General features: G+C 32.4%; 1 protein-coding gene across 2 annotated transcripts in view; it reads left to right on the forward strand.

Annotated features, from left to right (window-relative positions):
- The window catches only part of LOC114328578 (ATP-binding cassette sub-family G member 1), a 475585-nt gene that overhangs the window by 297350 nt on the left and 160803 nt on the right, over nt 1-17432 (forward strand). For both annotated transcript variants that reach the window (XR_007698348.1, XM_028277465.2), the window contains exon 2: nt 4694-4811. Coding sequence is in view for 1 of the 2 variants with exons in the window: in XM_028277465.2 (XP_028133266.1) it covers nt 4694-4811 (118 nt within the window). In the remaining variant the exon portion in view is untranslated. The remainder of the gene's footprint in view (nt 1-4693; nt 4812-17432) is intronic.

The following is a 17432-nucleotide window of genomic DNA, read 5'->3' on the forward strand; positions in this document are numbered from 1 at the left end:
AACAGGTCGGTGCAGGTCGAGCTTATATCGGGTCCTCTACTATAACGGATTCCGCTAAGTTTTTTGGACAAATGTTTACTTAAAAGTTTTTGAGCTTATACCGAGTGGAAGAAAAGATCTCCTTTACTTTAAAGACAAAGAAAATAGACGATTTTATTGTTTAACATGTGTTGTAACTGAATCAATCAGGGCCGTAAGTACGACGTTGGTGGCCCCGGAGCAAACCTGATCTGGTGGCTCCCTACCGAGGGGTCAGGGGTAGGGGGGGGGGCGGAAAATATTTAATATTTAACCCCTTGAAAACGAATTTTAGTGTATTCCATGACTGCAGTTTCCTCTATCTACATATTGCTATTTTAGTTGACCAACACAAAAAAAAATTTGAAATCACCTTATTCTAAGCTAAATAATTTTGCAAATATGTACCATCAATATAACTACTTTTCCATTTTCATAAAAAATATACTATAATGTTAATTACATTGTTCGGTTACAATGTAGGTTTGTAATAGCGTTATATTGCCTATTGGCAGTATAAGGCGATTAAAAACCTACAGTGTAGCCGAAAAATGTAAAAGACCTTTTTACAAACATGTTGTTATTATCAAAAGAGTTCTATTATTAATTTGTAACTTTATCTTACCATTTCAACTTCAGCAGTTTAAAATCTCTTGAGGCACAAAGTGAAACGTAATTTAACATACACTCTATATACCACTTATTAGATTTTGAAGCTTTATTTAGTATGTTTAGATAGTCCACGTGGTGAGACCGCTCCCGTCTGAAAAATTTTTTGATTCGGTTTCTTTGTGGGTTACTATTCAAAAATGTACCCTTTAGCAAATCTGAAGGGTGCCGGGCGGAATTTTTGGGCACAAGTTGTTTAAATATATTTTTAAACAAATACAAAAGATCACGTTTTTTTGCTCTGAAATATATATTTTTAGGTTTTTTGGGTCATTCTAAACAAGAAAGGTATCTTGTAATTTTTATCAAAAATTGATAGTTTTCGAGTTATAAGCGATTTAAAATCTGAGAAATGCGAAAATACGCATTTTCGAGTTTTAAAAACTCATATTTAAGTTAGTATTTTTTAAGTTGCCAGATACTTAATTTGAAGGTTCAACATTCAGCTTCAAGATTCTGAAGAGTGATCGCGTCTAACTTCAATGTATACCGTTGTTTTTTAATTGTTAAATATGCATATTTATCCGATTTTTGCCAGTGCGGCGCGCTCTTTTTCAAAAATCTCCTATTTTCCCCCAAAAATTTCTTTTCTAGATTCTTTGGGATATTCTAAATAAAATAAGTGTCTTGACATTTTTCTCATAAGTTAATGGTTTTAAACTTATAAGCGATTTAAAATCCGAATAATGACAAAAAAACGTATTTTCGGTTTTTAAATCGCTTATAACTTTAAAACGTGTCACTTTTGAGAAAAATGTCAAAAACTTTTTTTATTTAGAATTTCCCAAAGAATCTATAAAAAATATTTGTCGGGGGAAAATGGGAGATTTTTGGAATAGAGCGCGCCGCACCCGCAAAAAAATCGGATGGACATGCATATTTAACAATTAAAAAACAACGATTTAAATTAAGGTTAAACGCGATCACTCTTCAGAATCTTGAAGCTGAATGATCAAATTTCAATTTAAGTATACGGCAACCTCAAAAATACTAATTTAAATATGAGTTTTTAAGCCTCGAAAATGCGTATTTTCACATTTTTTAGATTTTAAATCGCTTATAACTCGAAAACTATTAATTTTTAAGAAAATTTACAAGATACCTTTTGTGTTTAGAATGACCCACTAAACTTAAAAATATATGCTATGGAGTAAAAAAACGTGATATTTTGTATTTGTTTAAAAAAATTGTTTAAACAATTTCTGCTCAAAAATTCCACATTTTTTTTAGGGGACATTTTTAAATAGGAATCCACAAAGAAACCGAATCAGAAATGTTTCCAGACGGGAGCGGTCTCACCACATGGACTAAGAAGTGTTCTTAATATTGTTAAAGTACCAAATGAGGAATAATTAGACGCAAAAATCGAAGATGTAGCTTCTTTTATTTTAACAAATGGAAACGATGATTACATTTCAATATAATATATTTACAATAAAATTTCATTATCTATTGACATTAGAGTTACTACAGTTTCCCGATTAAAACTCCTTCCTTCTTATTTTCATCGCGGCAAACTCTTCAATGACCTTGTCTAGATCCTCTTGGTCAGGTTCATTTTCAATAGAAAGTGTGCTAAGCTGCTAAATCGGTCTTGTCCTATTGAATTCCTAAGATAATTCTTGATTAATTTTAACTTTGAAAACCACCTCTCAGCCTTGGTCAAAGGGATGGTCAGATACATGACACAAACTGTATAAACATCAGGGTAGGTTGAAGACATGTTGTGATCTATGATTAACATGTCTGATTAGTATGCCGTGTACAACCGGACAACTCGAAGTAGAACTTGACTCAAAGTACTTTTAAAAGTTTATTTGATGTCTTTATAATCTATGCACGGCCAACAAAAAGGGCGCTCCTTAAGGCCCCCCTTGGCCGGGGACTCCGGGGCACCGCCCCGGTTGCCCCAGTGGTAGTTACGGCCCTGCAATCAATACTAAATTAACAATAAAAAGTAGAAACAGTTAACAAAACTTTAAAAACAGAAAGAAATATAACATAAACTAACATTGTGTGTTCTTCTAATTCTAATCAGCTTCACATCGACTAATAGGTATTTTGGATTTTAAACAGGCAGTTTGATTTTGATCTACGACTAAGTCTTATTGTATGCCGACAATATCCCATACGTGATCAATAGGATTCATTTCGGGACTATGAGGGGTTCAATTCAATATCTGAATATTTACCTTACTTAAATATTGAGTAACACTAAACCTGTTCTTGCTCTCGATGAAATTCCACCCCAAAAAAATTACAGACTCTCTATTAAACTATCTCGTCTCTCTTATATTGCGCTTTGCATACCGCTCATCTGGTCGACAAGTAACTATTACAAGTGTTCATCAGAACTGATTAAGTTATGTGTCTTTCTGTTTTTAAAGTTTCGTCAACTGTTGTTATTTTTTATTGTTAATTTAGCAATGTTTCAGTTCAAACACGTCATATTAAAAAATAAAACTGTCTATTTTCTTTGTTTTAAGAGTAGATACCAGAAAAACTCAAAAAACAAAATATTCATAAAACATAATACTACAACACGATTTTGATATATATTTTTTCCTTGTACCTTGTCCTGTTTACAGGGTGTCTCAAACTTAACATGAGAAAAACATTTCTTTTCTTCCACCCGGTATAAGCTCAAAAAAGAAACTTTAGTAAACATTTGCCGAACAGTGTAAATACCAAAAAAAATCTTAAGTAATAAAAGAAATTAGCAAAATTCACGAGAAATTCAACATAAGCATAATTTTTTATGGTGCATAACTTTTGCTGTTAAGTTTATATCAGACAGCGAATGTTTGGTTTTCTTAATTTTCTTATCTACAGAAATGGAAAGTATTCATATTTATTTTGTGTTTACAGTATCAGACTATTAATTGGTGATATAATAGATACGTTATACAGCTTTTATTGATGTTGTTGGCGATTTCTGTCAACGACACTTGTATAAATATGGAGTTTTGTTTACATTATACCTATGGGTTCCTTCGAACACAAAATTGATTGTATAGTATTGAAGACTATAATTATTATTAAATCGTCTCAATATTAATGTTAAGTAAAACTTATGTCCACAATGATAGGAAAAATTATGGAAAAAAATTATATTTTTAGAGAATAGACGACTTTGGAGACGAATACCTAAACATGTTTATTTTAAGTTTGAAATATTATATATTTTTTGACATTATATTTGTACCGAGATATTCTATTTGTTTATAAGTCAAAAATTGTTTAGGTACTATTTAAAAAAAATCATTGGACCGCCCAAATAATCTGATTCTAATTCTATAAAGTGCTAATTCAATTCTATAAAGTTGGATAGATGGAATACTCTTTTATACGTAAAAAATTGGCAAACTTCTGTATTCGTATTGTTTATTTTTCCTTGTGTAAAATTTTAAAGAATTTGAATTAAAAAAAAAATAAATTACAAAATCTATCTATTGCGAAATCTATTGAATTGATTTTAATGAAATTTCGTGAAATATTATGAAGGCCCTAACTGCAAAGTGGTTGAAAAGCTTTAAATTAGAAAATACTTGGGTTCGCCTTTTTTGTATTCATTGCTATTTTGCATAAATGATAATTAAATTTACCTTTTTCTAGCCAGTACTATCTTATAACTTATAAGAAACTTGAATTATTGCTATTTTATTTCATTAAGACTTTGCTTCAAAATGAATATTTTTAAGCAGTCATAAGCAAGGAAAGTAGAGAAAAAATATCGATATTTTTAATAATTTTTTATCTATTTGAATTTTTTTATTAATATTCCCGATCTATTTGAGATGAATAGAAAGTGATTGTTATTATTGAAGTTATTTTACAACAGAATGCCACCTTTCGCATTCAAAGGTAGTTTTTTTCACAGATCGGCCCTGGTCTAACAATATTATGGTAAACTATCTTTGAGGTTTAATTTTCTATTCTCTTACTTTATGATTCGTCTTGACATAAGTATCTGGAAATTATTTAAAAGACCTATTTTTTGTTACAGGATCCAAATTAATTTTAAGAAGCGTTAATGGAAGTTTCCAGGCTGGACAATTGACAGCAATTATGGGTCCTTCTGGAGCTGGAAAGAGCACATTGTTAAATATACTAGCAGGATATAAGTAAGAAACTATATAAATTTTTTTTGTTACTGCTTTTATTGTACACTATGATCATTTATTTAATTTATGATTTGGTGACTATACCGCATTATGCAATCACTAAAATAGTTGACCATGTTAGAATATTTTAATTATATTTTTCTTCATTGCATTTTAAAAATAATAAAAATAAAAGTCCACGAGGAAAAAAGTTTTCCTGTAGCTGGCTATATAGGGGAGACAGGGGATGGTTTGGACACTTTTTGGGTTTTATTTTTTGTTTCTGTATCTAAATATTTTACCTTTTTGGTTTTTAGGCTAATGTTTAGAGCAGTCCTTTAGGTTTATTTATTCATAATGTAAACTTTTTGTAAGCCATATTTTTTCAAAAAATACCCGAAATTTAGAGGAACTGCACCTGTCCAAACACACCCCGTGTACGGGGATACTTTAGACGGTACTTGGGGATGGTATGGACAAGCAATTTATGAGCACAAACATAATTATTAAGTAACATAACTCTTTCTAATTCATGTATTTTTTAAATATAATCCCGATAATCCAGTGTTGAAATATAGCATGCCTTTAAATCTGGGACGCTTATCTTCTACTGCTCTTGGCAGGATGAAAATCACTTGAGGAAAATTCACGAATGATATTTCTTCGTCCGTAGATTGAAAGCGATTAGACGGAAGCAGTCATCTATATAACTTTAATTCAAGTCCCTCTATCAACTTAGTTTCTACTTTTGCCACAAAATTCATCGCAAATTTGCCTTTTTTTCGCTTGTTGAAGTCGCTTTCAACAGCATCGTTGCCACTCTTAAGCCACTCGTCACTTTCTTCATCCTCCTCCCATTCAGAAGAAGAATCTTTCATGATAACTTCTTTCAAGTCTTCATCGGAAGAATGTTCTTCGAAATCAGTCTTCTTTTCTGTAAAGACTTTCTTCTTCGCAACCTTGGTTTTCTTCGCCATCTTGATTCTCCCGTTTTCTTTGAGTTCTTCCTTTTCCGGTGTGTCTGTGGCAATTCTACTCTTCCCACGATTTCGTCCACCGCTAGCCAATTTCCTTGGCTTAGCTTTTAGGAATGGATTCAGTTGTTCTGGAGAAACGAAAAACGTTAGTTGCGTCGATGTAGAAGGAATTGCTGGAGTAAACTGACGATTAGATGTAGGGGTTGGTGTCTGACCCTCTTCTGAACACATAATTTTCATGGAAGCACCCGCAACAACAGTGTCTCTGCCTACTGCTTTAGATGTTGATTCGATAGTTTCCAAAGACGTACTGGCGACAAGAGGGTCCGTAGAAGGATATGGACGATCTGAAACAGCAGAGCAGAGAAAATCGTGGTATTGAAAAATGTTTCTCTCAAATGGTGAGATACCACATTTCAGAAAAACTGATTTCACATTTTCAGGAGTTGCAGCCCTATCCCAAGCTTTGGAAGAAAGCTCAGGAACTGCGTAGATTGATAGAGTTTCATTCGGATGGGCCAACATCCATCCATGAGTTGACTGCTTCACCGCAGTATTTCTTAAACGGGCCAAACACGCAACGGTCTAAGGGTTGTAAGTGGTTGGAAGTATGCCGCGGAAGTGTTAAAATTGTATAGAATAGAATAGAAATCTGCTTTATTGTCATGAAAAATTTAACAATTTTATAGACAAAGCTTACAAGAATCATTAATAAGAACAATAACAAATAACAAATACAATTTACTAAAATGATATAAATCGTCTATATAAATAAAAATAATGAAAAGAAACAAAAAAAAAAAAACAGTAACAATCTATTGCAAAATTTAAAAAAAAATTTGCAAATTGCATAATTTATCTTAAGAAATTTAATAAGTTAAGTTAAGCTGCTGCATATGACACTCAAATATAGATTAAGATTATACTTATAAATAAGAATACTGTACTTTCTTAGTTCTGTTATTGGTTAAGAAACTCTGCTGTTGAATAATATGGTCTTTCAGATAAATAGGCTTTAGTCATTTTACGGAACTTGGGGAAATATGTTGCAGATTTAAGTTGTAGAGGGAGATGGTTGTAAAGTTTTTTTGCAGAATATAATATAGATTCCTTTACTAACTCACTGGACGGGATCGGTAAATAGATGTCAAAGGTAGAATTTCTGGTGGAATAGTCATGTCTAGGTCTTGCTGGAAAGACATGTAGATGTTTACGAATTAAGCAAACAGTTTCTAAAATATATAAAGAAGGTAGTGTTAGAATCCTGTGATCTTTGAAGTAGCTTCTGCAATGTGTTGTTCTTTTGAGGCCAAACAGATATCTTATTGCTCTTTTTTGTAATTTAAAAATAACATCAGATTGGGCAGCCGTACCAGAACCCCAAAAAGGGAGACCATATCGAAGATGTGACTCGAACAAAGAAAAATATGTTATTTTGGAAGAGGCTAAATTTATTTCCTTCCATTCCCTGTTTCGAAACAGATCTTATTGCAAAGCAAGCTGAGGATAGTTTCTTGCTTAACACATCAATATGAAGGGACCATTTCAGATTGCTATCTAAAAAAATACCAAGAAACTTTACAGAATCAACGATACTGATCTGGCTGTTATGAAGAGGTAAGGGTTGAAGAGCTCCTTTATAGGACAATGCTACTGTTTTATCTACGTTAAAAGAGAGTAAATTTGAATCGGACCAAGATTTTATTGTAAGTAGATCAGAAGTCATAGTAGCATGAAGAGTTGCGATATTTGAGTTGCTCCAAGTGATACTGGTATCATCAGCAAAAAGAAAAACTTTTCCATCGATTTTTAAGCTCGTGATGTCATTAATAAAGATAAGGAAACGTAGAGGGCCCAATACTGAACCTTGTGGTACCCCACATACAACATTTTTGAGACTAGAATCTGTATCATTTGCTCTAACCATTTGTTTCCTATTATCCAAGTAAGATTGAAACCAGTTCGAGGAAATACCTCGAATTCCGTAGAAATCTAGTTTTTTTATCAAAATGTCGTGATTCACACAATCAAAAGCTTTGGCATAATCACAAAAAACAGTGGCAGTGTGCAGATTATTGTTTAATGCTTGATAAACCTCATGTAGTACAGAAAACATGGCATCTGTGGTACATTTATTATTTAAAAAGCCGAACTGATTTTGTGATAAAATATTGTTATCAACGAGAAAGGACATAAGTCGGGCTTTTATGAGTCTCTCAATAATTTTGGAGAGTACCGGTAGTAATGCAATAGGTCTATAATTGCAGGCATTTGATTTTTTACCACCCTTATGAAGAGGTATAATGATGGGCCGTCTTTAGGCACTCTGGAAATTTACCTTTCTCAAAAGAATCATTAATTAGAGAGATGAGGACTCCCAACACACTGTCTGGGAGATTTGAGAAAATTTTTATGGATAGTCCATCGGTACTACAGGAAGATTTGCTTTTGATATTATTGATTGTCTGAATCAGTTCAGATTTATCAACCGGTCTTATAAAGAATGAATTCGAGACCTTTCCTGAATTAGGGAGATAGGAAATGGGATCTTGTTGTGACACAATAGTTGATGTTATATTTTTACTCACATTAACAAAGTATTCATTTAGATTTTCTGGGTCTGGAAGGGAAAATATTTGAGCTGTGTGAGTTTTATTACGAAGATCGTTTATTATGGACCAAGTTTCTTTTGCAACACTTTTAGAGCTTCTCAGACGATTTTGATAGTACAATTTTTTAGCTGATTTGATAAGTTTTAAATAGATTGCCCTGTACTTGGTGATATATTCAGTAACAGAGACGTTGGTAGTAAATTTCTTGATGTACATTAGTGAACGCATATTTTTGGCTGATATGCGGACACCTTTGGTAGTCCAGGGTTTGTGATGTTTTGGCTTAATTGTGATTAAAGGAAATGCTTTATTGAAGATACAGACAAGCTTATTCAAAAAGTCACTGAAATTATTATCGACGTTCATAGAAGGAAAGGGCCACTCAGAGGTTAAGCATAAATTTTGGAATTTACGAAAATTCCGAGCGGAAAAAATCCTGCCTAAACGTCGAGTTTTCGAAGAGTGCTTGCTAAAGATGTTAAACTTCGTATAAACCGCTTCATGATCAGATAGTCCCGCATTAACAGTTGTAGCGCTGACATCACGGGGTGAGAAATCTGAGACAATATAATCAATTATGGTAGATGAAGTTTTTGTAATCCTTGTAGGAGAATCAATGTGCATTGTTCGATTCAAATATGTTGACCAGGGATATGTGTGTAGCACAAGCAGCAGCATAATTAATGTTAAAGTCCCCGCATAAAATTTTTCTGCTTTTATGGGGCAGGTCATCTAACAAATTAAGCAGGTTCTGAAAAAATAGTTCCACGGAAGAGTCAGGTGATCTATAAATGCAAATAATATAAAGATTAAAGTTCTTACTGTAAACTAAAGAAAACTCAAAGAATGCTTCGCTTAATAGAAAATCATATTTTGTTACCAGAGAAAAATCATTATTTGTAGAAAGAATCAGGGTGCCTCCATGCGCTGAACTTTGACGATTGTACCTAGCAATAGTGGAATATTTTTCTACAAAAAAAGGCTCGTTGACTTCAAGCCAGTGCTCAGTAACCGCAACTATCGGAGGAAACCCTAATTCCTCTAGAAATAGAAATAATTCATCAGTTTTATATCTTATAGAACGAATATTAATCAAAACCATGCTAAAGTTGTTATCACTAATATAATTTGAGGATTCTAGTCCCTCAGAACACGTCGTGATATTTAAAAATTTCGTTTAGGAGACACAGCGGAATAGTAATTTTGGTGACATTCTCTTGATTTTTGTAAATGGATAATTCTTTCAGAAGCGAGAAAGGACCTAAAAGCAGCAAGATCAGCTTCTACCTCATCTGGACCAATTCCATAGACTTCGTTAAATTCTAGAAGAATTTTTCGTAGATCTTCCGTGTTGGTAGGAAGCCCTTCGGAAGCCAAAAACAGTTTAACGCTTGTGTTGGTAAATCCATCGTAAAATACAGAAGCAGGTTGGTCGTGTAGATAAGCAAGATGAAGTTTAATGGCTTTTAAGATATCCGGTTCCTTTAATCTGGCTAGAAGATACCGACTATTAGAGTTATTGGTTAATCTAACTCTTGGTGGAGTCAAAGGATCCAGATTTATAGATGGTTCTAAAGTATCTTTCTTAACGAAATTAATTTGCGAATGGAAAGGATTCTTAGATTTACAAATTTCGATGGCCTGCTTGATTTGTGTTTTGTACTTCATCTTTGTTGTTGCATAAACTGGTAACTGGATTTTCCGTGATAACAGGGCTTCTGATATTCTTCGGATTCTTATGTGACTCGGATGGTTCGGAATATGAAGATTCAATGGACCATTTAATGATTACGCCAGGTGGCCAAATTTCCTTATTAAATAGTAAGTTAATCGATGATCTAGATTTTATGCCTATTTTAAATGAAGAACCAGTTGATGTGTCGGCATCTTTAACGAGGGCGTAACATCTAATATATTCTTTGATACCTAGCTTCTCTTTAATGTAGTGTACCACTTGTATAGGGGTGTATATTGGAGTTAAGTTACTAATAATTACAAACTGACATTTATCTTCTGTGTTTTTTGACTTTTGCTCTGGACTTACTTCGCAACATTGAGGCTCTTTAGTTTGGGTACATGTGGTGGCATAAAATGTTTTTTTGTTCAATACCTCTTTTTTTGTTGGTAAGGTAGGTAAATTTTTGGAAATATTGCTCATTTGATTTGAGATTTCACTGACATTTGAAGAAAGCCTTTCTAATCCCACCTTAATTTCAGTAGACGTTGAGTCTTGGATTTGAACCTTTATAGTCTCATCTGAACCGCCGAAAAAAACTGACGATAAATTGAAAATATCATGTTCCATCTGCCTTACAGATTTTAAAACCTTTTCAGGATTCAGCAGGTTATTCAGTCTATGGATCTCGTCAATTTTTTTAATAATATAGTCATATTTAATCATATAGTCATTTTAATAATATCGTCAATAAAAATTGTGATACCATTGTCTCGGCAAAAATTAACCCCTTCCAGACTAAGATGAGACTCGTGGTTATCCATCAATAACAACACTGGATGGTCAATATCACATCTCACATTGTCTCTGAAAAATTTTTATACTAATACGAAGTTTTCGGTGGTCATCCAACCAGATTTGTGGGCCAGTCCTAAAGATCTCTGAGCTGCTCCAGACATCATTCGCAATTTGTCGAAGCGGACACGTGGGAACACGAAAACGGGACGTAAAGAATTACCATTGGCACAAATTATGCCCACTTAGGTTATCAGTTCCCCTCGCTTTCTGTAAGTCACCTAACCAACTTGTTTTTCACTCTTTTGTCCAATTACTTTGGTCACGGAAGGCACTGTTGTAACACCCGTTTCATCGAGATTGAATATATCTAAAGGTCGGAACTTCTTCCTTTTCACAACAGTGTCCAATTTATCAAAGAATTCACCTACCGTGGTTTTATTGAAGGCAGTCATTCTGGCAAGAGAGGTTGCCTCAGGCTTTCTAATGGCTAACATATGATTTAGCTTCATAAACCCACTAAACCAGTCATCGCCAGCTTTTCCTTTTTCTTTCCAGGTGTCGGGAAATTTCAGATTGTTTACTTCAGCAAATTGTAAAGCAATGTGTCTGCATTTATTCGGTGTCATTCCGTAAAACATTTTAGAGCACTGTAGTAAATAATCCGCCAGCGCTTTCTCCATTTGGTCTGAGAAAACCTGTCTTTTGTGGAAGTTTGGTTTAAACGACATGCTGTCTATGCCACTTTCTCTTGCTTTCTTTACGTAAAGTGCAAGACGAGACTTACGTTACGTTGTGAATAGCTGCCACGTGGCGCAAACTTCCACGATTCTGTAAAACATCTTCTACCGCCTGCCGTACTGCCGTGCTAGGCCCAAAGGCGGTAACTAACATTTGAAAAAATGGTGGCAAAATCGATTTCAAAATTGAATGCTACAATTTTGGCCCGTTAGGGATTTATGGACTAGCTAATAGATTTAATGCATGGATATATGCTCCAGTTTATTAAGGGAACCATTAGTTATATCTTAAAACAAAGTTTTATATAAAAAGAGGTACATACTACATACCGCTTAAACGTTTTATCAAAACTTAATATAATACTAAGTCTATTAGCGGTATGTGGTTTACAGTTGTGATTGATATGAAATAAAAAGCTTTTCTGTGTATTAAAGTTTATTAAATTGAAAGAATTAAAGTACTATTAAATGTTATTATTTTGTTGAGCCACGATATGACAACAACAAATTGACAATATTTAGTTGTCGTTATATCTGTTTTCTTTCAAGAGTCAATAAATACATATTGGTTCATTAATAATAATGTTCCATTTGTGATTCAATATAGACAATTAAATAGACAACCGAACAACATACCTTGTGTCTGGTACATACCGAAAAACCTATTTAATATTACAATGGTATTACCTCATAATTAACATTTTTTATAAAATCTTTTATAGTGCGTCTAATAATTTAGGCGAAACTGTACTTATACTAGGAAAAAACAGAATCCCTTCAGATTGTTATCTGCTGATGTTAAGCGTTTTAAAGAATTCTTGAACTGTGAATGTGATTGTAAACCATACTTTTCACTTTCTATTTTCAGCCATTATATTCTTAGCGACAAAGGTTCGCTATTTATTTACGACATGTTATTATAGAGCTTAAACACTTTTATGATAGCCGGCACCTACCCTAATATTATTATGCATTGTTATATTATTGGGTATTTCACAATATCATATTGGGTATTAAAATACCATTAATTAATGTAATTAGGGCAAATTTTAACATTTTATTAGTTGTATTGTACAAACTAGTTATATGTTATGATTAAAATATGACCACATTGTCTTTTACCTATTTATAATAGCATTGTATAACTAGACTACTAGATATTGTCTAGTTAAACAATGATAATAGCTTGTATTTAAACAAAAAAAAAATGCAATCATTGGGACTGCTAATCCCATGTACGACCAACAAAGGGTTAATTACAGAAAACTTTAAGTATGAAACAAACCTTGCGCCTGTACAGGCTGAACATAATTTTTTTTCACCTCTTGTAATTACTTTACAATAAATTGTCCTCTTTCTATAATATTGTCTACAGTGGTTTCACAACTCTTACTCGACTCTACTTGATTTTCTAAAAAAACAAAATATTTTATGTCTCTTTTTCTAAAAATGCTTGTGGACAGCGTGTGGACATATTATTAAGTTTTTAAAACCTAATTAAAAAAAGGAATATTTTTAAATGTGAAAATCTCTTACTGCCTAATTCAAGATATAAATCATCCACTTGGAGCAGAGTCATATTGTTTAGGACAACATTATTGGTTAATCCTTGAAACACTATAAACAAAATGGAAATACATTTCAATAGATATAATAATCTCGTAAAGTTCTCATCATCCTCGCTAATTATTTCTTTTACTAACAAAACTGTTTTAACTAACACAATAATTTAACCTTGTAAAGTTAGGCCGAATTTATTTCGTAATACTAAGGCGATTTGGCGGTTTCTAAATGTAGGCGTAGCATTCTTTAAAGTAGATTAGCGGTAAGTGCAATATGCTTAGGTATATGGACGGCAACTGTAGCAGATACCGTCAAAACGCCATAGTATTTAACATCTACCGCCAAATGGCTTAGTATTTTAACTGAAAAGTGTAGACACCGCTAACAAAATTGCAATTTTATTTAAAATATAATGCTTTTGCAACTCCAAAGACTTTATAAATATATACTAAATACCCTATTCTACCTAAAAATACAAAAATCTCATTTTCGATAAAAAATCAGTTACCGCCTTTGGGCTTAGCACGGCAGCGTAGATCACCTTCAGCAAAGGCTCGTTCAGTTTTTCTTTTAAATTCCCGTGGCATCTAGAATAAGGTAATGCAGTGCGTTAATAATTAATTTATATATCGGGGATACAATGGACAACAGGGCATGCAATGGACAACTTGCCCATTGCATCCCCAACTGATGTCATCACACATTTCTGGCCGTAAATTTTTAGCCAAACATTATATTATTATAAAATGTACATAAATATATATCTACTAGTTACCACTACATGCAAATCAAACGTCAAATACAAAACATGAAACTATGTTACACAAAAAAAACTGTGTAAAAATTATAATTTTACAGCGGAGGCCATATGCTTTTGTCAACTAGTGTCTAGCAGTGTTACTAATGCGCAAAATCTATCGCGGCAGTAGAATTCACATTTACGGCGGGAAATTTTAACCTGTCCATTGTATCCCCGTGTCCAAGCCATCCCCGGTCTCCCCTACCATATATTACAAAAAACGAGTAAAATCCTTTATAAAAGGTATATTTACTAAAATTCCCTAAAAAGGGCTACATCACAAGCAGAACTAGTTTTCAATCTGATAACAGATCATCATCCGTGCTGACAAGATGGTGACATGCTAACCACCAAAATGAAAATATTAGGGTAAAAACACTTAAAACTTAATCAGTGATGGAAACATTGACTGTAATAATTAAATTAAACATTGATGCTCAAAATATCACATGTATTATGCCCAGGGTACCATCTGACCCCAAATTGAGTTGTTGACATGTTGAATTGTCAACAATTCAACATGTCAACAACTCAATTTGGGGTCAGATGGTACTCTCGGCATAATACATGTGATATTTTGTGCATCAATGTTTAATTTAATTATTACAGTCAATGTTTCCATCACTGATTAAGTTTAAAGGGTTTTTCCCTAATATTTTCTTTTTGGTGGTTAGCATGTCACCACCATGTGAGCACGGATGATGATCTGTTATCAGATTGAAAACTAGTTCTGCTTGTGATGTAGCCCTTTTTAGGGAATTTTAATAAATATACCATTTATAAAGGATATTACTTGTTTTTTTTAAATAAAAATAATAAACAGTCGAACATTAAATTTATTACCGGCTGTGTTTTTCACTGTACATTATCGGCATCATTTTGTGCAATTTCTGTTACATTATTATGCTAACGACTCATCATAGTCCAATTTATTATTGATATTGTATCGATCTTTGTTCGTAATGGGCAGTAATAAGGTTGGTAAATAAATAAATCAAATAACATTGATTTAATGTCAGTTACAAGGTATTTTGAAAACAGAATCTCATACAAATCGATGTATTATTCATATAGTGCATTCGCCTATTAATAAATCTAAGTTTTCTTTCATGGAAAGGACGAGGTTCTCATTAGATCTGATCGGTGTTTTTTTTAAGAATCCTCTTACTCACTATTTATAAGAATAAATGAGGAAGCTGCCGAAATTTTACGACTGTGTTTTTATTTAAAAACCCATTTTACCATATATAAAATAGAGTCTAAACAGGATTTTATCAGTTTAACTAAGAATCTATTTCTTCACACTTTTTTATTCAATTTGGATAAGTACGTTTAAATATATTGTGCAACAACCTAAGTTATTAGCTTTAATCCTTTGACAACCAATATTTTTGTGTATTTATGTTTATTTAATTTAAAAACAAATGACTAAATTTAAAAAAATATACTATCTAAAAATTATCTAATATCTAAAAAATACAAAAAAAATCCACAAGGAAAAAGTTTTCCTGTAGTTGGCTGTATACCATGTAAAATAAAAAACAATAAAATCCTTTATAAAAGTATATATTTAAAATCCCTAAAAAGGGCTACATCACAGAACTAGTTTTCGATTGGTTGACCAATCCTCATCAGTGCTTACGTTTAGTGTACATAATCTCTTTTTTGAAAAAAACGTATATTTTGACGGTTGCTACAAGTCTAGTTTTTTTATTTTGTGTATATAATCTAAAACTATATTTATAGTCTTTTTAAAAACTTTCGTAAGGTGCACCAGCGTCAAAAATCCGAAAAGCTGTTTTTTGGGAGGTTTACGCACTATTTTATAGATTATAGAATAGATTAAATTAAGGTTAATTTATAGGTTATACATAATTTTAAGTAATTGAGTCCTTTAGGACATTCAAAAATGGGAGAAATAAGTTCAAACCACAAAAAATTCCCCCCAAAACCGACCACATTTTTGGGGGATTTGAACGCGTTTCCCCCATTTTTGAATATCCTACAGGACTCAGTTACTTCAAATTATATATAACCTATAAAAAACCTCCATTTGTTCTATTTTGAAGCCTATAAAATGGGGAAAATCCTCAAAAACTCCATAAAAAAACAATTTTTCGGTTTTTTGGAAGGTGACGATTTTACGAAAAGACCTGGAAAAATTAGAAATATAGTTTTTGATACAATACCAAAATAAAAAACGTTACACCTGCAGACATCTTCAAAAATAGTTTAATAAAAATTAAAAAAAGTCATAATTTATAAAAGTCTGAACTATGCGTGTGAATTTTTTGAAATTTTTAAATAGGGAACTTGACATTTTTTTATTTAGTCATACAGAAGTAAAAACTTCGTTTGTACAATGGTATAAAAAAGTTTATTAAAAACCAATAAAGTCATCCAAAAGGATTCGCAAAACGTTTTCGATATAGATCAGATCATCTTTAGTGCGTTCTGCTTAGTACATGAAACTAGCAACCTTATGAAATTGGTAACATCGAGAAATATGGTTTACAGTTTTTTATTTATTTATTTATTGTATTTGTCTACATATAGAAACAACGCATACCAAATATCAACCCTCAAATCGCAATATTTAATTTACAATGAACATTTAAAGTTGTGATCGCCAGCTATCCATTTTAAACAACACGAAAAGCTATGTGACGTCACGTTGCTCTTTCCAGGAAAAGAGAATAACGAACTGTCAACACTGGAAGAGAAACAACTGTTTATGTTTAAAAACATTGTGTTTTGAAGATTAGATATATTTCGTTCGTGTATATTTCTTTTTATCTGTGCTTTAATAATATTTATAATTAATAATATAAATAATAATCGAAGCAACACAAAAAACATATTACAAATATTGTATCGTTCATTTTAATGTGAGTATAATGGTAGGGGAGCCCAAGCGGGGATTTTTGCAGTTACTCGAGCGCGTCAGATTATCATATGGGGAGAAACCTGGTACCCTGCAGATGTACAGTTACGGTCACTGAAGAGTTTACTCTTTAATTTTTACATTGTAATACTGCAAAAATAACAGTGTCGTACGGATTTTATAAATGTCAAAGTAAAAAAATTTGAAAAAGTCAATGCTTGTCAAAATTTCAGAAGTGTTAAAAAATAAAATAAAACGATATCAAAATCCTCCAAAATGATTCGAATGCATTTGAGTGATGCGCAAAAAGCAAGAGCAATTGCCAAACTCGAAGAAGGTTGGTCACTAAGGCAAGTTGCTGCAGATTTAAATGTGAGCCATATTTGCATAAGGAAAATAAAACAAAGATGTGTTTATCAATATTTAATATAAAATAGATTTAAAATAAAAGGGTATTTTAAAACCAGACTTCCTTATTTTCGTTATTAAGACCATAATCAAGGTTATTCAAAAAAACTTCTATCTATACTTTTCATTTTGTTAAATTTTGTAAAATATATTATTTATATTATTTTGATTTTTTAATTTTAATCAACC

The sequence above is a fragment of the Diabrotica virgifera genome, chromosome 5 (genome assembly GCF_917563875.1).
Source record: "Diabrotica virgifera virgifera chromosome 5, PGI_DIABVI_V3a".
Classification (NCBI taxonomy): domain Eukaryota; kingdom Metazoa; phylum Arthropoda; class Insecta; order Coleoptera; family Chrysomelidae; genus Diabrotica; species Diabrotica virgifera.